At 36.1% G+C, this 17,543-nt stretch overlaps 1 protein-coding gene across 29 annotated transcripts in view; it reads right to left on the bottom strand.

Moving 5' to 3' along the window:
• Positions 1–17,543, bottom strand: part of DLG1 (discs large MAGUK scaffold protein 1) — a 273,708-nt gene that overhangs the window by 145,280 nt on the left and 110,885 nt on the right. For 23 of the 29 annotated variants that reach the window (XM_019448747.2, XM_019448748.2, XM_019448759.2 and 20 more), the window contains one exon: positions 12,295–12,459. In XM_019448747.2, the coding sequence (XP_019304292.2) occupies positions 12,295–12,459 (165 nt within the window). Of the gene's footprint in view, positions 1–814; positions 1,624–12,294; positions 12,460–17,543 lie in introns of those variants that run through there. The other 6 variants (XM_019448760.2, XM_019448762.2, XM_019448763.2 and 3 more) reach the window with 6 other exon arrangements.

The following is a 17,543-nucleotide window of genomic DNA, read 5'->3' on the forward strand; positions in this document are numbered from 1 at the left end:
TTATTATTAATTTTCTATTTTCCCACTATTTTCAAAACTCATTTCCTCAAAAAGATTTGGTTTTATGTGTGTGGTTTTTTTTTTTTTTTTAATTTGGAAGATTTTTAGTGCTTGGTCATCTCTTTAAAAATTGTCAACTGACTATTTGAAAAAATATTCCTACAATTGTGTAATTTCACAAGTTTAATGCTTTTAAATTAACCCTAGATAATGTATATTTATTTAATGTATATTATAGAATGTATATTTATACAAATATATATTTAATTCATTAAGTTATTTGAATAAACCATAATTTAATATAACTTTTTAAGATATAAGTATATATAGCAATAGCCAACTACTCCATTTATTCTCAAAACACTAGAAAATAAAAATATTTCAAATTATCTTCTGTTTCTGTACCATAACAATCTCCCCAGCTTATCTTATGACATACAAAAGCTAAACAAACGGGTATTTTCTTTGGTTAGACATCATAGTTTACAGGATTTAAGTCTAAAAATAAGGAGACAAGCATTATTAATTTACATTTTAATTTATGTATCAATGGTTTGTATTTTTAGAGAAGTCCCTCAACAGAATCAGAGACTGTTTTGTTTGGTATTACATAAGAGTAAAAGAGAACATATTTTTTGTTTCCTCTTTCATGCTAAAGACCTACATAGATGGACTGAAAACATACATTTCTGCGTATCCAAGGTTTCAGTGCAGAAGACTATATTTTTAATAACAAGAAATTTATACTAACACATTTGCAAAGTAAACGTAAACCGAAATATACTGAAAATAATTTCAACAAGTGGTATGTTACCTGGGTGGAGCTGGTGGCTACCGAGATGCAGTCAATAAAGCTGTGTCTTCGAGTGAAAAATGCAACTATCTGCTGCCAGCGTGAAGGTTCTGGCTCTGCTTGCAGTTCATCTGATGAACCCTTTTTTGCCCAGTGTTTCTGCTTTGGGCCTACTGAGCCATGGCTAGAGCTAGTATTGCCTCCTCGACTGGCGCGAGAGTATAGAAGTGTGTTGTTCCCGAAAATGTAATTCATCTCTGCAGCCCTGCAGGTGGTTGCCAAGCAGTCTTACTTCTCTACCAGCTGCTGAGTGGTGAATGATCGGTAAAAACTGCAGCTAGAATTACAGCAGCATCACTTGGAGATCAGGGAAAATAAAAACCTTGAGAAATGATGCTCATTTTCTCTGTAATTTCTTCCCATGAAAGAGCTTGTATCTTTCCTCTGTACCTGTTAGTTGTATGATGGCTGAGTTTATATTTGCAGACAAAAAAGACGGCATAAGGTTGATGTCTTTCTCATGATTATTTTTTCACCAGCGTCTGCAGGAACCAAAAGCTGTTCTTTTGTTAGCTGATAACTAGACGGAATGAAATCCAGGAAGTGAGGTCGATTAGCAGGTAAAGAAGGATGTTATAAACACTGGACTACCAAGACCCTTTGGGGCTGCCTGATTTAATGCACAGGGTGGAGAAACCCTGGATTAGCAAGTTTCAATCTCAGTCTGTAGTAAAATCCAATGGCATCTTCACTGCTCAAATTGTAAGTATGAACTGAATTTAAAATACAAAAGGATTCTCTTGCCAACAGTTCTGATTGTTTAAATAATTTTACTAAAGGAGACTCTGTCATTCACATAAATTTCCACATCAGGAAGGAGCTCACTTTAATTAGATTCTAAGTTTTTTAAAGGTACTGTCTACATTCAACTCTAAGCATCTAATAATGATAGAGAAAACTCCATTTGTAATGTGGCATGATTATTTTATGTAATGTATTGGCTCTTAATGCTTTGATAATTGAGTCTGGAGATAGAACCAAATTAATTAGCAAAATAAATATGTGGCTTCTGGAATTTTTGTGTTAAAAAATAAACTGTTAAATGATTAGCCTAACCTCGCTTATGTGTCATAAACACTGATTAAAAAGTTATGAATTTTTAAAAATGCAAAAAAACTAAAAGTAAATTTTTTGTTTTATAACCAGTGAAGCATGTTTTATCCAACACTACATAAATAATACTCTGGTTCACTAAATAACATTGTCTGATTCCTAAGTAGTCATTTTCCTTTTTTCTAAAAAATTTTTAGGGTGGAATGGGGGGGTGGGGGAAGAGACAGACAGACAGACAGACAGGGAGGGAGGAAGGGAGAATATCTTAAGCAGGCTCCATGCTAAGCATGGAGACTAACGCTAAGGTTAGATCCCACGAGCCTGGGATCACAGCCTGAACTGAAAATCAAGAGTGGCTTAACTGACTGAGCTACCCAGGTGCCCCTAAATAGTCATTTTCTAACATCTAATACTAGGTCTCTTTCTTTCTTTTTTTAATTTCTTTTAATGCTTATTTATCTTTGACAGAGACAGACAGAGCATGAGCAGGGGAGGGGCAGAGAGAGAGGGAGACACAGAATCTGAAGCAGGCTCTGAGCTGTGAGCACGGAGCCCGACGCGGGGCTTGAACTCACACACAGTGAGATCATGACCTGAGCCAAAGTCGGACACTCAACAGACTGAGCCACCCAGGCGCCGCCCCACCAGGTCTCTTTCTCAACAGAGTAGTCCACCTCAGAATCAACTAGGATGCTGGTTAAAAATGCCGACTGGTATCCCCTCCTCACCAGAATTTTTTGGGGTAAGAGGGATATGGAAATTTTCATTTTAAAAAAGCCCCCTAAGTGACTTTTTTTTTTTAAATCAATCCTGTGTCTTTTTTTTTTTTTTTAAACGTTTATTTATTTTTGAGACAGAGAGAGACAGAGCATGAACAGGGGAGGGGCAGAGAGAGAGGGAGACACAGAATCTGAAACAGGCTCCAGGCTCTGAGCGGTCAGCACAGAGCCCGACGCGGGGCTCAAACTCACAGACCGTGAGATCATGACCTGAGCCGAAGTCGGATGCTTAACCGACCTAGCCACCCAGGCGCCCCCCTGTGTCTTTATTAATGGGAGTTAGAAAGAGACTATACTCGGCAACCAAGGGGTGAAGTAATGGGCAGAAAGGTGGGGTGGGCTCAGGCTCTGGAGATTCAAGGGCAAAGTGATGGCCTAGGAGGGGCCAAGGAGACCAACCAGTTCTTGGCAGCAGCTGAAGAGATACCCAAGGGTGAGCTTTCAGGCACTGGGGCAATCAGCTGGTTCTGCAGGGGGTGCAGGGTAAATTGGCATGGCCTGGAATTTCCCTGAGGCCACCCTGCCTGGTCTACCTATATCATCCACTGGTCCTGATCCTGTTCATTGCCTTCTATGTCCACCTCACTGACCTCTCCATCATCAGGTGACTCATTGTAGTTATTCATCTCATCCATGTCCTGCATGTCCTCATCAACCTCTGAGTCCTCTTCACTACCCTCCTCATCTTCATCCTCCTCTTCCTCGTCGTCATAGTGCTCTGAGGCCGGCTTGCTGATAGGTACCAGATTGTCTTTCTCTGCAATGCTCTGGAGCCAGGCCTGATGCTGTTGTTCTTGCTGCTGCAGCTCTGTCTCCTCCAGGCAGGGTCAACCCAGATTAAACCACAGGGTCTCAGTCACACAGGGGAAGAGTGAGGGAGTGAGGAAAACAAGGTGGATACAGCTCCTAGACTGAGGTAAAGGGCCAGGTGAATCCAGCTTTCAGATGTATTTGGTTTTAGTTATTCGGTTAGTTTGATTAGGTGATGGGATGGAGTAGAAGGTAGCAGGGAAATAGCTCTTCCTTGTGGGAATCAGACAGACCTGGGTTTGAATCCTGGCTCCACCACTTGCTAGCTGTTTGACCTCGGCCAAGTGACTTAACCTCTCTGAGCTTCAGTTTCCTCATGTCTAGTTCTAATTTTGCCCTAATTCATTTGACCAATCCTGGGCCAGCCGCTGTACTTCTGTGAACCTCAGCTTCCCGGCCTGTGTCACTGACACAACACCCATTCTTACAACCAGTAAATATGAGGCAAGAGACCGAGGCTCCAAAAGCCCCCTAAGTGACTTTTCTTTTTTTTTTTTTTAATTTTTTTTTTCAACGTTTTTTATTTATTTTTTTTGGGACAGAGAGAGACAGAGCATGAACGGGGGAGGGGCAGAGAGAGAGGGAGATACAGAATCGGAAACAGGCTCCAGGCTCCGAGCCATCAGCCCAGAGCCTGACACGGGGCTCGAACTCACGGACCGCGAGATCGTGACCTGGCTGAAGTCGGACGCTTAACCGACTGCGCCACCCAGGCGCCCCCCCCCCCCCAAGTGACTTTTAAGCAACCTGAAGTTTGAGAACCACAGGTTCCTAAGTCTGTCCTTCTAACACTGCTATATTAGTATGTAATATGTGGTCATTTAAAAACAATAGATGAATAAAAGTACTGCTTGATAATATACTAATGATAGAGTAATTTAATTTTTAGGTTGCTATAAACTCATCACAAGTCCTAACCTCAGCCATACACTTTTTCAGACGTGGACTGACAAAATCTTGCTTACTGTGTGCTTACCAGCACCAACTAAATGCAGCCTAATGGAAAGTAGTATTGGCAAACTATAACCTCCAGATCCATTGCAAACCCTAATTCAGCAAGCAAAGATACTAATACTCTACAATTCCATCTCCAAAAATACAGATACATGCCCAATAAGGGTTGAGAGTCATGTGGGACTTTTGAGACTTAAGATGCTTTGTGATAGCGATTATAGCACAAAGTTTGGTCTTCTTCCCAAGGACTCTGCAGATAGTAGCTGGCAATTTTGTGGCCCTAGACAGAATGGTTCTAACCATTTGGGGGTAGGGGAAGAGAGGAAAACACTAAGAGTAAACAGAGAACTAAGTGTAGGAAAAAAGTAAAACTTCCTTAAGAAAAAAACCAGAAAAATAACAAAAAAATAGTAGTAATATTGACCAGGTACTTAATAAACAACTAGTTAGTATGATTTCAACGAATGCTCCAGTAATTGGTTTGGCCCTAAATTATGTGCCATGATGATCCAGGTCTGATAAAAACCTGAGATGGGGAGGGAAGCACTAGAATTGATGTAGATTCTGTTATTCTGGATTGGCATGGATAAGGATTTTAAGTTTATTTATTTATTTTGAGAGAGAGAGAAAACACGTGCACTCACGCAAGAACAGGGGAGAGGTGGTGAGAGAGAGAGAGAGAGAGAGAGAGAGAGAGAGAGAGAGAGAGAATCCCAAGCAGGCTCTGCACTGTCAGCACAAAGCCCGATGAGTGGCTTGAACTCATGAAACATGAAATCATGACCTGAGGCGAAATGAAGAGTTGGACGCTTAACTGACTGAGCCACCCAGGCGCCGCTGGATAGGATTTTGTACACAAATGCTTAATGCAAATTTCCTACTTACAGTGCAAACAATTATAATACAAACAATGAACAGTAAGCCATTTGTGTACATAGAATTCCTATCCTAGGGAGCCAAACAGCTCAAAAATAATCTAAAGGTGATAGGTCACACATTCCATCTCATATATCCTTTAAGTACTGGGAAAAGTACTTTTCAATGCATGGATTTTCAAATCCATTGATATTAACAAAGCAACTATGAGATTTGGAAGGGCTTCTTTATGAAACTGACCTGTTATCTAAGCTACAAAAATCTAGGATCATCTCATCCATTGCCCAGTAGTCAATACATGCATACAAAACCTATGTGTACCTAAATCACAACTGATTTCATAGGATTTGATTGGGAGATCAAAGGTGACCAATTCCTCACTGATTTCTGCTTTAGAATAGCCCTACTCATATAGCAGAGTTGAAAATAAACTCTATTCCATTAAAGCAAAATTTAAGCAATCATTAGGGAACCTGGAAAGTCTATTTAAAATAATGAATTAAAAAAATACACAATGTCAAAATCACTGAATAACTATTAACATTTAAATATGATTTTAACATTCTTTTTTCTGTAGTTTACTTTTAGTCAAAAAATGATGATAATATTAACTATAATAGAACTCTAAACAATAAAGCTTAAGTAAACTGAATATATCCACTTAGCGGATTATTACATAACCTAAAATATGATTTTGAAAAACTTATGACTGTGAGAAATTTATTTCATAACATGAAATGAAAGTAAGGACCATTCAGAAATATATACAGAATAAGTAGGCCCTCAATTTGCTCACCATTCCAAGTTCAAAAAATAAACTCACAAGTCTTCAGGTATAGTAACAAAAGCAAGGATTAAATAATCTCAGTAAAAAATGTAAGAGGTTGAGAGGAAAAACAATATTAAAACTCTAAAATACTAAATAAATAAATAAATTACTAAGTAACTGCAAAGCTAATATACTGTAAATGCTACATAATAGGTATTTTCCTTACACTTTTATCTTTATGATCTGGCCTATTAAATTTCAAAATGTACAACTGTACTAAGAGAAGACTTTAAATAATTTTTTAAACAGAACAAAAAACACACAGTTCACCTACTTCTCCCATTTCCCTGTGTCTTATAACCACCAATCTTTTGTCCATATTATAACAGAGATCACTGGTTTTTGTCTTTCTCTGACTTATTAGCATAGTGCCCTCAAAGTCAAACCATGTTGTCACAAAAGGCAAAATTTCATTCTCTTTGACCACATGTACCATGTTTTCTTCAACCACTCTTCCACTGATGGATACTTAGGTTGTTTCCATATCTTGGCTACTATAAATAATGCTGCAATGAACATGGGGGTGCATGTATCTTTTTGAATTAGTGTTTTCATTTTCTTCAAATAAATACACAGAAGCAGATCTGCTGAATCATATGGTAGTTTTATTTTTAATTTTCTGATGAACTTCCATACTATTTTCTATAATGGTTTTACCAATTTGCATTCCCACCAACAGTACATGAGGGTTTCTTGCCAACACTTATTATTTCTTGTCCTTTTGTTAACAGTCATTCTAAAAGGTGTGAGGTAATATCTCACTGTGGTTTTGACTTGCATTTCCCTGATGATTAATGATGTTGGGTATCTATGTTTTCATGTACCTGTTGGCTATCCAAGGTCTTCTTCGGAAAAAATGAATATTCAGATCTTCTGGCATTTTTTAATCAGTTTTTTTTTTTTTTTTTTTTGCTATTGAGTTGTAGGAGTTCCTTACATATTTTGGATATGGCTCCTTATCCATTAATTATCCATGATTTGCCATTATTTTCTCCCATTCAGTAGTATGCCTTTTCATCTTGGTGGCATGGCTTCCTTTGCTGAGCAGAAAGCTTTTTAGCTTGATATAATCCCATTTAGTTTATTTTTGCTTTTGTTTCTTTTGCTTATGGTGTCATTTTCAAAAAATCATCACTGAGACCTATGTCAAGGAGATTACTGCCTATGTTTTCTTCTAGGACAAGACTAAGCTGAGAAGACTGATGACACAGATGAATTATTTGCTTAGAAAAACTCTGATCATATACCAATACCTTCTGTCTGAGCACCATCTTGTGGTCAAACTGTATGCAAACCATAAGCTTACCTTAATACATCAGGGCCATCCAAAAAAGAGAAGATAAAATTCAACAACATTTTAATATATTCCAGAGATGTGAAAACAAAACTCATTTCAAAAGGTATGCATAATATACTCAAAATGGGAAAGATTCTATTCCTGTACTAGTTTAATAGGCATATATTTGCTTATGACTATCTTTTCTGTTACCCTCACTTCTCACATTGGAAAAACTACCAACTACTGCTAGTGATTTCATTTGATACTGTTCTCAGTACTACTGGATGAAATGTATCCAGGCTAGGAGATATACTTATTTAAAATAATTACCTGCTAACACACTGTTCTATCTTCAATTTCAAGTCCTGCTTAACTATGTTTACTTTTGCACATATTGATTTGAACATAAGTTTCCTCGTCATTGACAACAAAGCCAAATATAATTCCCTCAGTGATCAGTGCAACATCCCATACCAAGCTGCCTCCATGTACCTACTGCCCTCCTTGTCACTTCATCCTGACTTAAATATATTTTGAAACAGGCTGGACTTTTATTTATTCAATTTACTGTTTACCATTTTTCCTAATTCTCAGCTCATTTTCTGTTTTAGGAATCTTGACACTGTTCTTATTATGATATACTATTATATTTATAACTGTTTAAAATGTAAGCTTTTTAAAAAGATTCTTATACACCACAAAAATTTATCCACTATGTCTTTTTCTTCCATTTTCACCATTATACTGACAATTTCTTCCTTCAAACTGCCCAGGACTGGCAAGAAAGTTTCCCTTTCAGAGTCTTAAATCATAATTACCTTCAGGTTAAATAAGGCCTGAATAAAGTAACTTTCAATCACTATCTTATTTCATTCATTATTTCAGTAATAAGAATCAGCACCAGCACTGCAAGAACCTAATAGATTATTTCATAGCACATGTTATGGTGGCAAACCCCTCATAAGGCCACTCATCAGCTCTGGATTGAGGCCCTTCACACCTTACATTCATTTCCGAATAAGTTCCCTAAGCTACAGTATCATGAACCTTCCTGTATTTTTACCCTGATTATCACCCTGCTACTGTACTTATTTTCCCCAGTAACTGCCTTCTCCTCTGAATTGGCATCTTGTGCACACCCTTCAACACTTTATCCAAAGTCAATTTTCTTTTTTCAGACACCTCCAAACATTTAATTTTTCTCTTTATTTTCTCATGTTATATATTGTTATATCTCTCCATAAAAAATACTAATCACTGAAATCTAACAGTTACTAACATAGATGTTTAATAAATGTTAAATGTGTATTATTTAATAATCAAAACTAATATTCTAGCAGGTGATATTTTTCCAAAATCATATAATCAACTTTATTTAAAAGTTTTCAAAAATTTACACAACAGTCAATGAGAAAGTTCACTTCTGCTAGTCCTCTACTAGCTATAGGTGCACTCAATCTTACATTTAGTTTAGCAATGCCCAGGGTCAACTGTGAAGGCTTTCCACGTATTCTTTAATGTTCATCAGTTTGTTTATATTTAACTTTTAAAAAGGGGGTGGGACGCTCACTGCCCATGCCTCTATCAGAATCTGCATATATACAGAAGTAACTACCAAAACACTTACCAAGACTGAGGAGTTGAGTGTGTGCAAACTGGCTTTGCATAGTTTATAACAATCAGAATGACCAGATATTCAAAATATCAGAAACAAAGAATTATACCTACCTGGGAGAATTTTTTGACTAAAGTAATAGGTTATATTAATTCAGGCAACAGAAACTAGGCATAGACTGACAAGAACAGCATATAAAGCAGGACACAGTGCTTCCAATTCAAGTGTTCTAAAGTTATGTTATTCAGAATGAGGATAGAAGAGATTTCTTGACTTGAGATTTTTGTAAGTTAAAAATGTGTATTAAGGGGCGCCTGGGTGGCTCAGTCGGTTGGGCGTCCGACTTTGGCTCAGGTCACGATCTCGCGGTATGTGAGTTCGAGCCCCGCGTCCGGCTCCGTGCTGACTGCTCAGAGCCTGGAGCCTGTTTCAGATTCTGTGTCTCTCTCTCTCTCTGACCCTCCCCCATTCATGCTCTGTCTCTCTCTGTCTCAAAAATAAATAAACGTTAAAAAAAAAAATTTAAAAAAAAATGTGTATTAAAATTTCTAGGATAACCATTAAAGGAAGAGAAACAGATGGAAATTGGACATGAGAAAATATAACCTAATGTAAGATATGAAAGGAATAAATGTCTCCTATTGAGATAGAGAAGCTGAAGGAACTACATTTTAGAAAGGTTCCATTTCTGCTGTTTTTCTACTGGAGCCCCCATTTACTCGTGTTCGATATTTTGCACCTGAGTAAAAACCAGAGACACTAAGTTCCCACTCCAAGGAGGAAACAAGAAAGTTCACCATTCTCTGGGTTTTGTCCTAGGCCCCCCAAACACCTGATAACACCTAAGAAGAGTCAGATCCCAAACACGTTCCGGGATGTTAGCTTTTAAAAAGCCTTGGCTGACACTAGCTAGCATCAATACCCTCTACCTTTCATGATTTATAAAACAAAACCTATTACTCACCTGACATTTGCCTCTGATTAGACCCTCCGCTGGATTCCTGAAGGAACACATATCCTGGACCCCTTTACAATATAAACCCCAGGCCCCAAGCAACAAAGACACTCATTCTCCTTTCCTTTCAGAGTCTCACAGACATTCCATCTACTATTCTTTACCTGTCACTTATGCTACTCAGTAAACTCTGCTTTCACTTTCTCCAGCTCCTGTTTGATTTTTATCCTGCACAAAGCCAAGTACCCTTTTGGCTGGTCCTGCAGGAACCCCCTTCTGGATTTTTGGACCACCCTGACTGTATCAGTATGTTTAAAAATTAAGCAACATACCTCTAAATAATTCATGGGGCAAAAATAAGTAAGTAAATAAATAAATAAATAAAGGAAATGTTAGAATAATAAAAAAATTTACATGTTAAAACTTGTGGGATACAGCTAAAGTGATATTTAAAGGAAATTTTACAAACTCAAATACTGATACTATTAACAATAAGCAACCAACTTAAGAAACTAGGGAGAAAAAAATAAACCCAAAGAAAGTAGAAGAGAAAAAAATAATCATGGTAAGAGGAGAAAGGGGAAAAGATAAAAGGAGAATTGTCTATGTCACTAATAGCCAACCGATTTTTTCTTCTTTGTATCTCTCATTTAGTCTCCCAAGGGAAGATCAGACTGCTCCTTACCAAACAAAATCTGTAATTTATATGCAGGCTATCCACACATTTATATTTATAGATGTACATGAACGTGTGTATTATGTAGGTATATGTGTGTATGAAAACAAGGAGGGTGGGGATAGCAGCACATGGGGGAAGAATACAAGATTTAAAAAGATTTTTTTAATGTTTATTTTTATTTTTAAGAGGTGGGGGAGGGGCAGAGAGAGAGAGAGAAGGAGACACAGAATCTGAAGCAGCTCTCAGCCCAGGAGCCCAATGTGGGGCTAGAATGCACAAACTGTGAGACCATGACCTGAGCTGAAGTCAGAGGCTTAACCGACTGAGCCACCCAGGTGCCCCAAGAACACAAGAGTTTTTAAAAAGAGATGAATCTTTGACAAGACCATCTTTTGGCAAGAATGATCAAGGGGGAAAAAAACAAAACAAGGCACAAGTAACTACTAGGAATGAAAAAGGAGCCACACTTAAATATGCTATAGACAAAAAAAAAAAAAAAAACCTCACAGGATATTAATAATATTTTGAAATAAATATGAAATGGACAAATTCCTAGAAAAAAAATAACCTAGCAAAACTATCAATAGAAAATCTAAATGATACTACAACGATTAAAATTTTTAACCAGTAATACAAAATCATCCCTCAAAGAAAATTATAAAACAGAAGATTTTTACTAGGAAAAAAATTATCCTTATTCACAATACATAAAATCAACAAATGATTAGTATCCAGAATATATAAAGAACTTATACAAATCAGTAGAAAGGACAACCCAAGACCATATAAATAAGCAAAAATCTTGAGAGTTTATGTATCACAGAAGAGAAAACCTAAATGACCGATATTTTCAACCTTATTATCAAACAGAGAAATGAACATTAAAGTCACAATGAGATACTATTCCAAGCCCAAAATATGGCAAAAATAATAACACCACGCATTGATGAGAATATGGATCATTTAAAACTCAAATATTGCTGCTGAAAAGGTAAAATATACAACCACTTGGAAAATAATCTGGTGTTACCCACGAAGATATTTATACATAACCTATGTTTTTTATAGCATGTTAATAAAAGAAAACTCTAGAGCAGTAAAAATAATCTTAGGAATATAATATTGAGCAAAAGAAGTCAAGTTGAGATTATATACAGTATACGCTACTTATATAAAATTTAAGATTGGCAAAATAAACAATATATTGATTAGAAATCTAAATATGTGGTAGAGCTTTATAAGAAACTAGGATTGTGGTTATTTCTGAGGGGAGTTAATGCCAGTATTAATGCTCTTTGTCTATAACATTTAAAATATATACTAACATTTAAAACAAATTTTTAAAATATTCCAATGAGTAATATTTGAAACATAAGTTATTTCCTTTGTGGGAATTTTTAGGCTTAGAATCACTGAATAAATTCTTTTAATAAAATATATCTTTAAAAGTGTTTTTAGAATGCTAATAAATATTATAAAATTCTTATAACTAAGAAACCAGAAATAAGAGGTAAAAATTCTACATAAAAGAATAGTTCTTTCTGAGCATTAGCTATACAAGTAACAAAAGTAATATATAATTCATAGCAACAAAATAAAGTCATCATCTTACCTTTATTGGTGAAATATGAGAATGGGAAACAAATCCATGGACATTCTCAATTTCTGACAGGTTCTTCTCTGAGACATGAACTAATTCCGGACCTATCACCTCATTAGTGATTTGTGGGGATATGTGCTCTTGAGGAGGTGTATCTTCATCCTGATACCGGTATTTCTGTAAAAAAAATTATTAAATATGAAAAAGCCCTGAAAGGCAAAGTGAGTTCAATTTGAATCATGGTTTCATAACTAACCAAATACTCAATAATATTTAACTGTATGAAAAGTGTACTGTATGGTTTAATGCAGAAAGTCTGAGAGAAATAGGCCTCCATTTTAAAGTCATTCCAAATTTTAATAAAATTATTTGATTAAAAATAATTCAGATTCTGGGGCGCCTGGGTGGCTCAGTTGGTTAAGTGTCCGACTTCAGCTCAGGTCACAATCTCACAGACCGTGAGTTCGAGCCCCGCGTCGGGCTCTGGGCTGATGGCTCAGAGTCTGGAGCCTGCTTCCAGTTCTGTGTCTCCCTCTCTGTCTGCCCCTCCCCCGTTCATGCTCTGTCTCTCTCTCTCTGTCTCAAAAATAAACGTAAAAAAAAAAAAAAAAAAAAAAAAAAAAATTCAGATTCTGGGAAGATGGGTGAATAGGAAGCACAAAGAATTTGTCTTTCCACTTAGACAACAATTACACATGCAGAAACTGTCTGATGTAACTATTCTGGAACTCTGGAATCTGTTGAAGTCTTGCAACTACCAGGGGAAAACATGGGATGGTAAACTGTGATTAATTTAGGTTAAATTTACCACCTCAATTCATCACAGTACTGGAAGCTGCACCCAGAGCAATTAGGCAAGAAAAAAAAATAAAAGGCACCCAAATTGGAAAGAAGAAGTAAAATGTTATATGTAGAAAACCCTAAAGACTCAGCAAAAAAGCTGTTAGAGCTAAGGAATTCAGCAAAGTAGCTGGATACAAAGTCAACACAAAATTCAGTTGCGTTTCTATATATAATCTAAAAAGAAAATTACAAAAACAGTTCCATTTACAATAGCATCAAAAAGAATAAAATACTTGGGAATAAACTTTACTTGTACAATGAAAACTATAAAATACTGCTGAAAGAAATTAAAGATGACAGAAAAAAAATGGAAACACATCCTGTGTTTATAGATTAGAAGACTTAGTATTATTAAGATGTCAATATTACCCAAAGCAATTTACAATCTCTGTCAAAATCCCAATGACATTTTTTTGCAGAAAGAGAAAAACCCATTCTAAAATTCATGTGGAATCTCAAGGAACCTGAACTGCCAAAATAATCATGAAAAAGAATAAAGCTGGAGGACTCACACTTCCTCATTTCAAAACTTACTATGAAGCTACAGTATTCAAAACAGTTTGGTACTGGCATAAATACAAATGTACAGACCAATGGAACAGAATAAAAGTCCAGAAGTAAACCTTCACATAAATGATCAAATTATTTTCAACAAGGGTGCCAAGACTATTCAATAGGGAAAAGATCATCTTTTCAACAAGCGGTACAAGCGGTAATTCCACTTCTAGAAACTAATCTTAGATATAACATCAGTGAATCACAAACATGTGCATTGTAAAATATATAAAAAATCCCTTTAACTATGAATTTGACTGCTGAAAGTTATTGCACAACCTCCAACATCACCACTTTAAATAACATCCTTCTATGAAATGGTAATTACATGGAAAACAATCAGATTCACATCAATATTTGCCAGTTCATTTAGCATGATAGAAGAAATGTTTTTACATGTAAACCTCAAATTATTTTCAAAACCAGTGAAAAGAACTCTCTAACTTTATCCTGAGTAAGGCTGAAGTTATAAATATACTTTAACAAAGTTTAACATATTTTAACAGTGTTTAAATTTTTTTAACATTTATTTATTTATGACAGACAGAGAGAGAATGGGGGGGGGGCGGGTAGGGCAGGGAGAAAATGAGACATAGAATCTGAAGCAGGTCCAGGCTCTCAGCTGTCAGTCAGCACAGAGCCCAATGCAGGGCTCGAACTCACAGCCTGCAAGATCATGACCTGAGCCAAAGTCAGACGCTTAACTGACTGAGCCACCCAGGCACCCCAACACAGTTTAAATGGTCAATTGGGCAGAAACAAAATCTAAGTACTTCTATATCTTAATAGGAGATACAATTATACGGAAGGAAACTTGATTATCATCTTCTCTTTTTTTTCCTTCTCCCCAGGCTCTCCCTCATAATCATCTTTTCATACTTAACGGGTACTCCAAAACTTAATATGTACTTGGGAGAGAGTACATGCAGAAAGATGTTCACTACAGTATAGTTTGGAATGAAGAAAAATTGGAAACAAGCTTCTTATCAATAAAACAACAAAAGGTAAATAAATATTGGTACAGTCATTCTACAAAAATTATGTAGATATTAAAATGGGTAAAAATCTACTTATTTTAATAGGAAAAGCTGAAGACATGGATTAATGAATGAGAAAAGCATGTTTTGAAGCTAACAAACACAGTTTGAACATTTTAAAGCAAAGCAATTCTACACTTATGTATGTGTATGTATGTATAATCATATGTATATGCATATGCAATGTGTATATGTGTGTGTATATATATATATACATATATATATATCTTCATGTGTATATGTCTCTGTGTGTATGTCTGTGAATGTGTGTATATATTGAGATGATACCATGCACATTTTCAGATCACAATGCTATGAAACTTGAAATCAACCACAGGAAAAAGTTTGGGAGACCTCCAAATACATGGAGGTTAAAGAACATCTTACTAAAGAATGAATGAGTCAACAGGCATATAAAGAAGAAATTGAATAAAAATAATAAAAAAAAAAAAAACACCAAAAAACCCCATACAGATCAATGAAACAAAGAGCTGGTTTTTCAAAAAAAAATAAACAAAATTGATAACCCCCTAGCCAGACTTCTCAAAAAGAAAAGAGAGAGGACCCAAATAGATAAAATCATGAATGAAAATGGAATTATTACAACCAGTCCCTCAGAAATACAAGCAATTATCAGAGAATACTATGAAAAATTACATGCCAACAAACCGGACAACCTGGAAGAAATGGACACTTTCCTAGACACGTACACACTATCAAAACTCAAAAGGGAAGAAACAGAAAATTTAACAGACCTATCACTAGTGAAGAAATTGAATCAGTTACCAAAAATCTCCCAACAAACAAGAGTCCTGGACTGGATGGCTTCCCAGGGGAATTCTACCAGACATTTAAAGCAGAGTTAATACCTACCCTTCTCAAGCTGTTCCAAAAAATAGAAACGGAAGGAAAACTTCCTGACTTATTCTATGAAGCCAGCATTACCTTGATTCCCAAACCACACAGAGACCCCACAAAAAAAGGAGAATTACAGGTCAATATCCCTGATGAACATGGATGCAAAAATTCTCAACAAGATACTAGCAAATTGAATTCAACAACATATTAAAATAATTATTCACCATGATCAAGTGGGATTCATTCCTGGGCCGTAGGGCTGGGTCGATATTTGCAAACCAATCAATGTGATACATCAATGTGAGGCTGAAGTTATAAATATACTTTAACAAAGTTAAAAGTATAAATATACTTTTAACAAAGTTAAAAGATCATATGATCATATGATCAAAAGATCATATGACGGGATCATATGATCAAAAGATCATATGACGTGATCATATGATCCCATCAATAGATGTAGAAAAAGCATTTGACAAAATACAGCATCCCTTCTTAATAAAAACCCTCAAGAAAGTTGGGATAGAAGGAGCATACCTAAACATCATAAAAGTCATATATGAAGAGCCCATAGCTAATATCATCCTCAATGGGGAAAAACTGAGAAGTTTCCCCCTGAGATCAGGAACACAACAGGGATTTCCACTCTCACCGCTGTTGTTTAACATAATGTTGGAAGTCCTAGCATCAGCAATCAGACAACAAAATGAAATAAAGGCATCAAAATTGGCCAAGAAGAAGTTAAACTTTCACTTTTTGCAGAAGACGTGATACTCTACACAGAAAACCCGAAAGATTCCACCAAAAGTCTGCTAGAACTGATACAAGAATTCAGCAAAGTCGCAGAGTACAAAATCAAGGTACAGAAATCGGTTGCATTTCTATACATCAATAATGAAGCAAAAGAAAGAGAAATCAAGAAATTGATCCCATTTATAATTGCACCAAGAACCATAAAATACCTAGGAATAAGCCTAACCAAAGATATAAAAGATCTGTATGCTGAAAACTATAGAAAACTTATGAAGGAAATTGAAGAAGACACAAAGAAACAGAAAAACATTCCATGCTCACGGATTGGAAGAATAAATATTGTTAAAATGTCAATACTACCCAAAGCAATCTACACATTCAATGCAATCCCAATCAAAATTGCATTCTTCTCCAAGCTAGAACAAACAATCCTAAAATTTGTATGGAACCACAAAAGACCCCAAATAGCCAAAGTAATATTGAAAAAGAAAACCACAGCGGGAGGCATCACAATCCTAGACTTTAGCTTCTACTACAAAGCTGTAATAATCAAGAAAGCATGGTATTGGCACAAACACAGACACATAGACCAATGGAATAGAGAACTCAGAATTGGACCCACAAATGTATGGCCAACTAATCTCTGACAAAGCAGGAAAGAGTATCCAATGGAAAAAAGACCATCTCTTTAGCAAATGATGCTGGGAGAACTGGACAGCAACATGCAGAAGAATGAAACTAGACCACTTTCTTATATCACACACAAAAATAAAATGGATGAAAGACCTAAACATGAGACAGGAAACCATCAAAACCCTAGAGGAGAAATCAGGCAACAACCTCTTTGACCCCAGCCACAGCAATTTCTTGCTCGACACATCTCCAAAGGCAAGGGAATTAAAAGCAAAAATGAACTACTGGGACCTCATCCAAATAAAAAGCTTCTGCACTGCAAAGGAAACAATCAACAAAACTAAAAGGCAACCGACAGAATGGGAGATATTTGCAAATGACATATTGGATAAAGGGTTAGTATCCAAAAATCTATAAAGAACTTACCAAACTCAACACCCAAAAAATAAATAATCCAGTGAAGAAATGGGCAGAGACATGAATAGACACTTTTCCAAAGAAGACATCCAGATGGCCAACAGACATGTGAAAAGATGCTCAACATCACTCACTATCAGGGAAGTACAAACCAAAACCACACTG

This window comes from Panthera pardus, unplaced genomic scaffold (assembly GCF_024362965.1).
Source record: "Panthera pardus isolate Hobbes unplaced genomic scaffold, ASM2436296v1 HiC_scaffold_16, whole genome shotgun sequence".
NCBI classification, from domain to species: domain Eukaryota; kingdom Metazoa; phylum Chordata; class Mammalia; order Carnivora; family Felidae; genus Panthera; species Panthera pardus.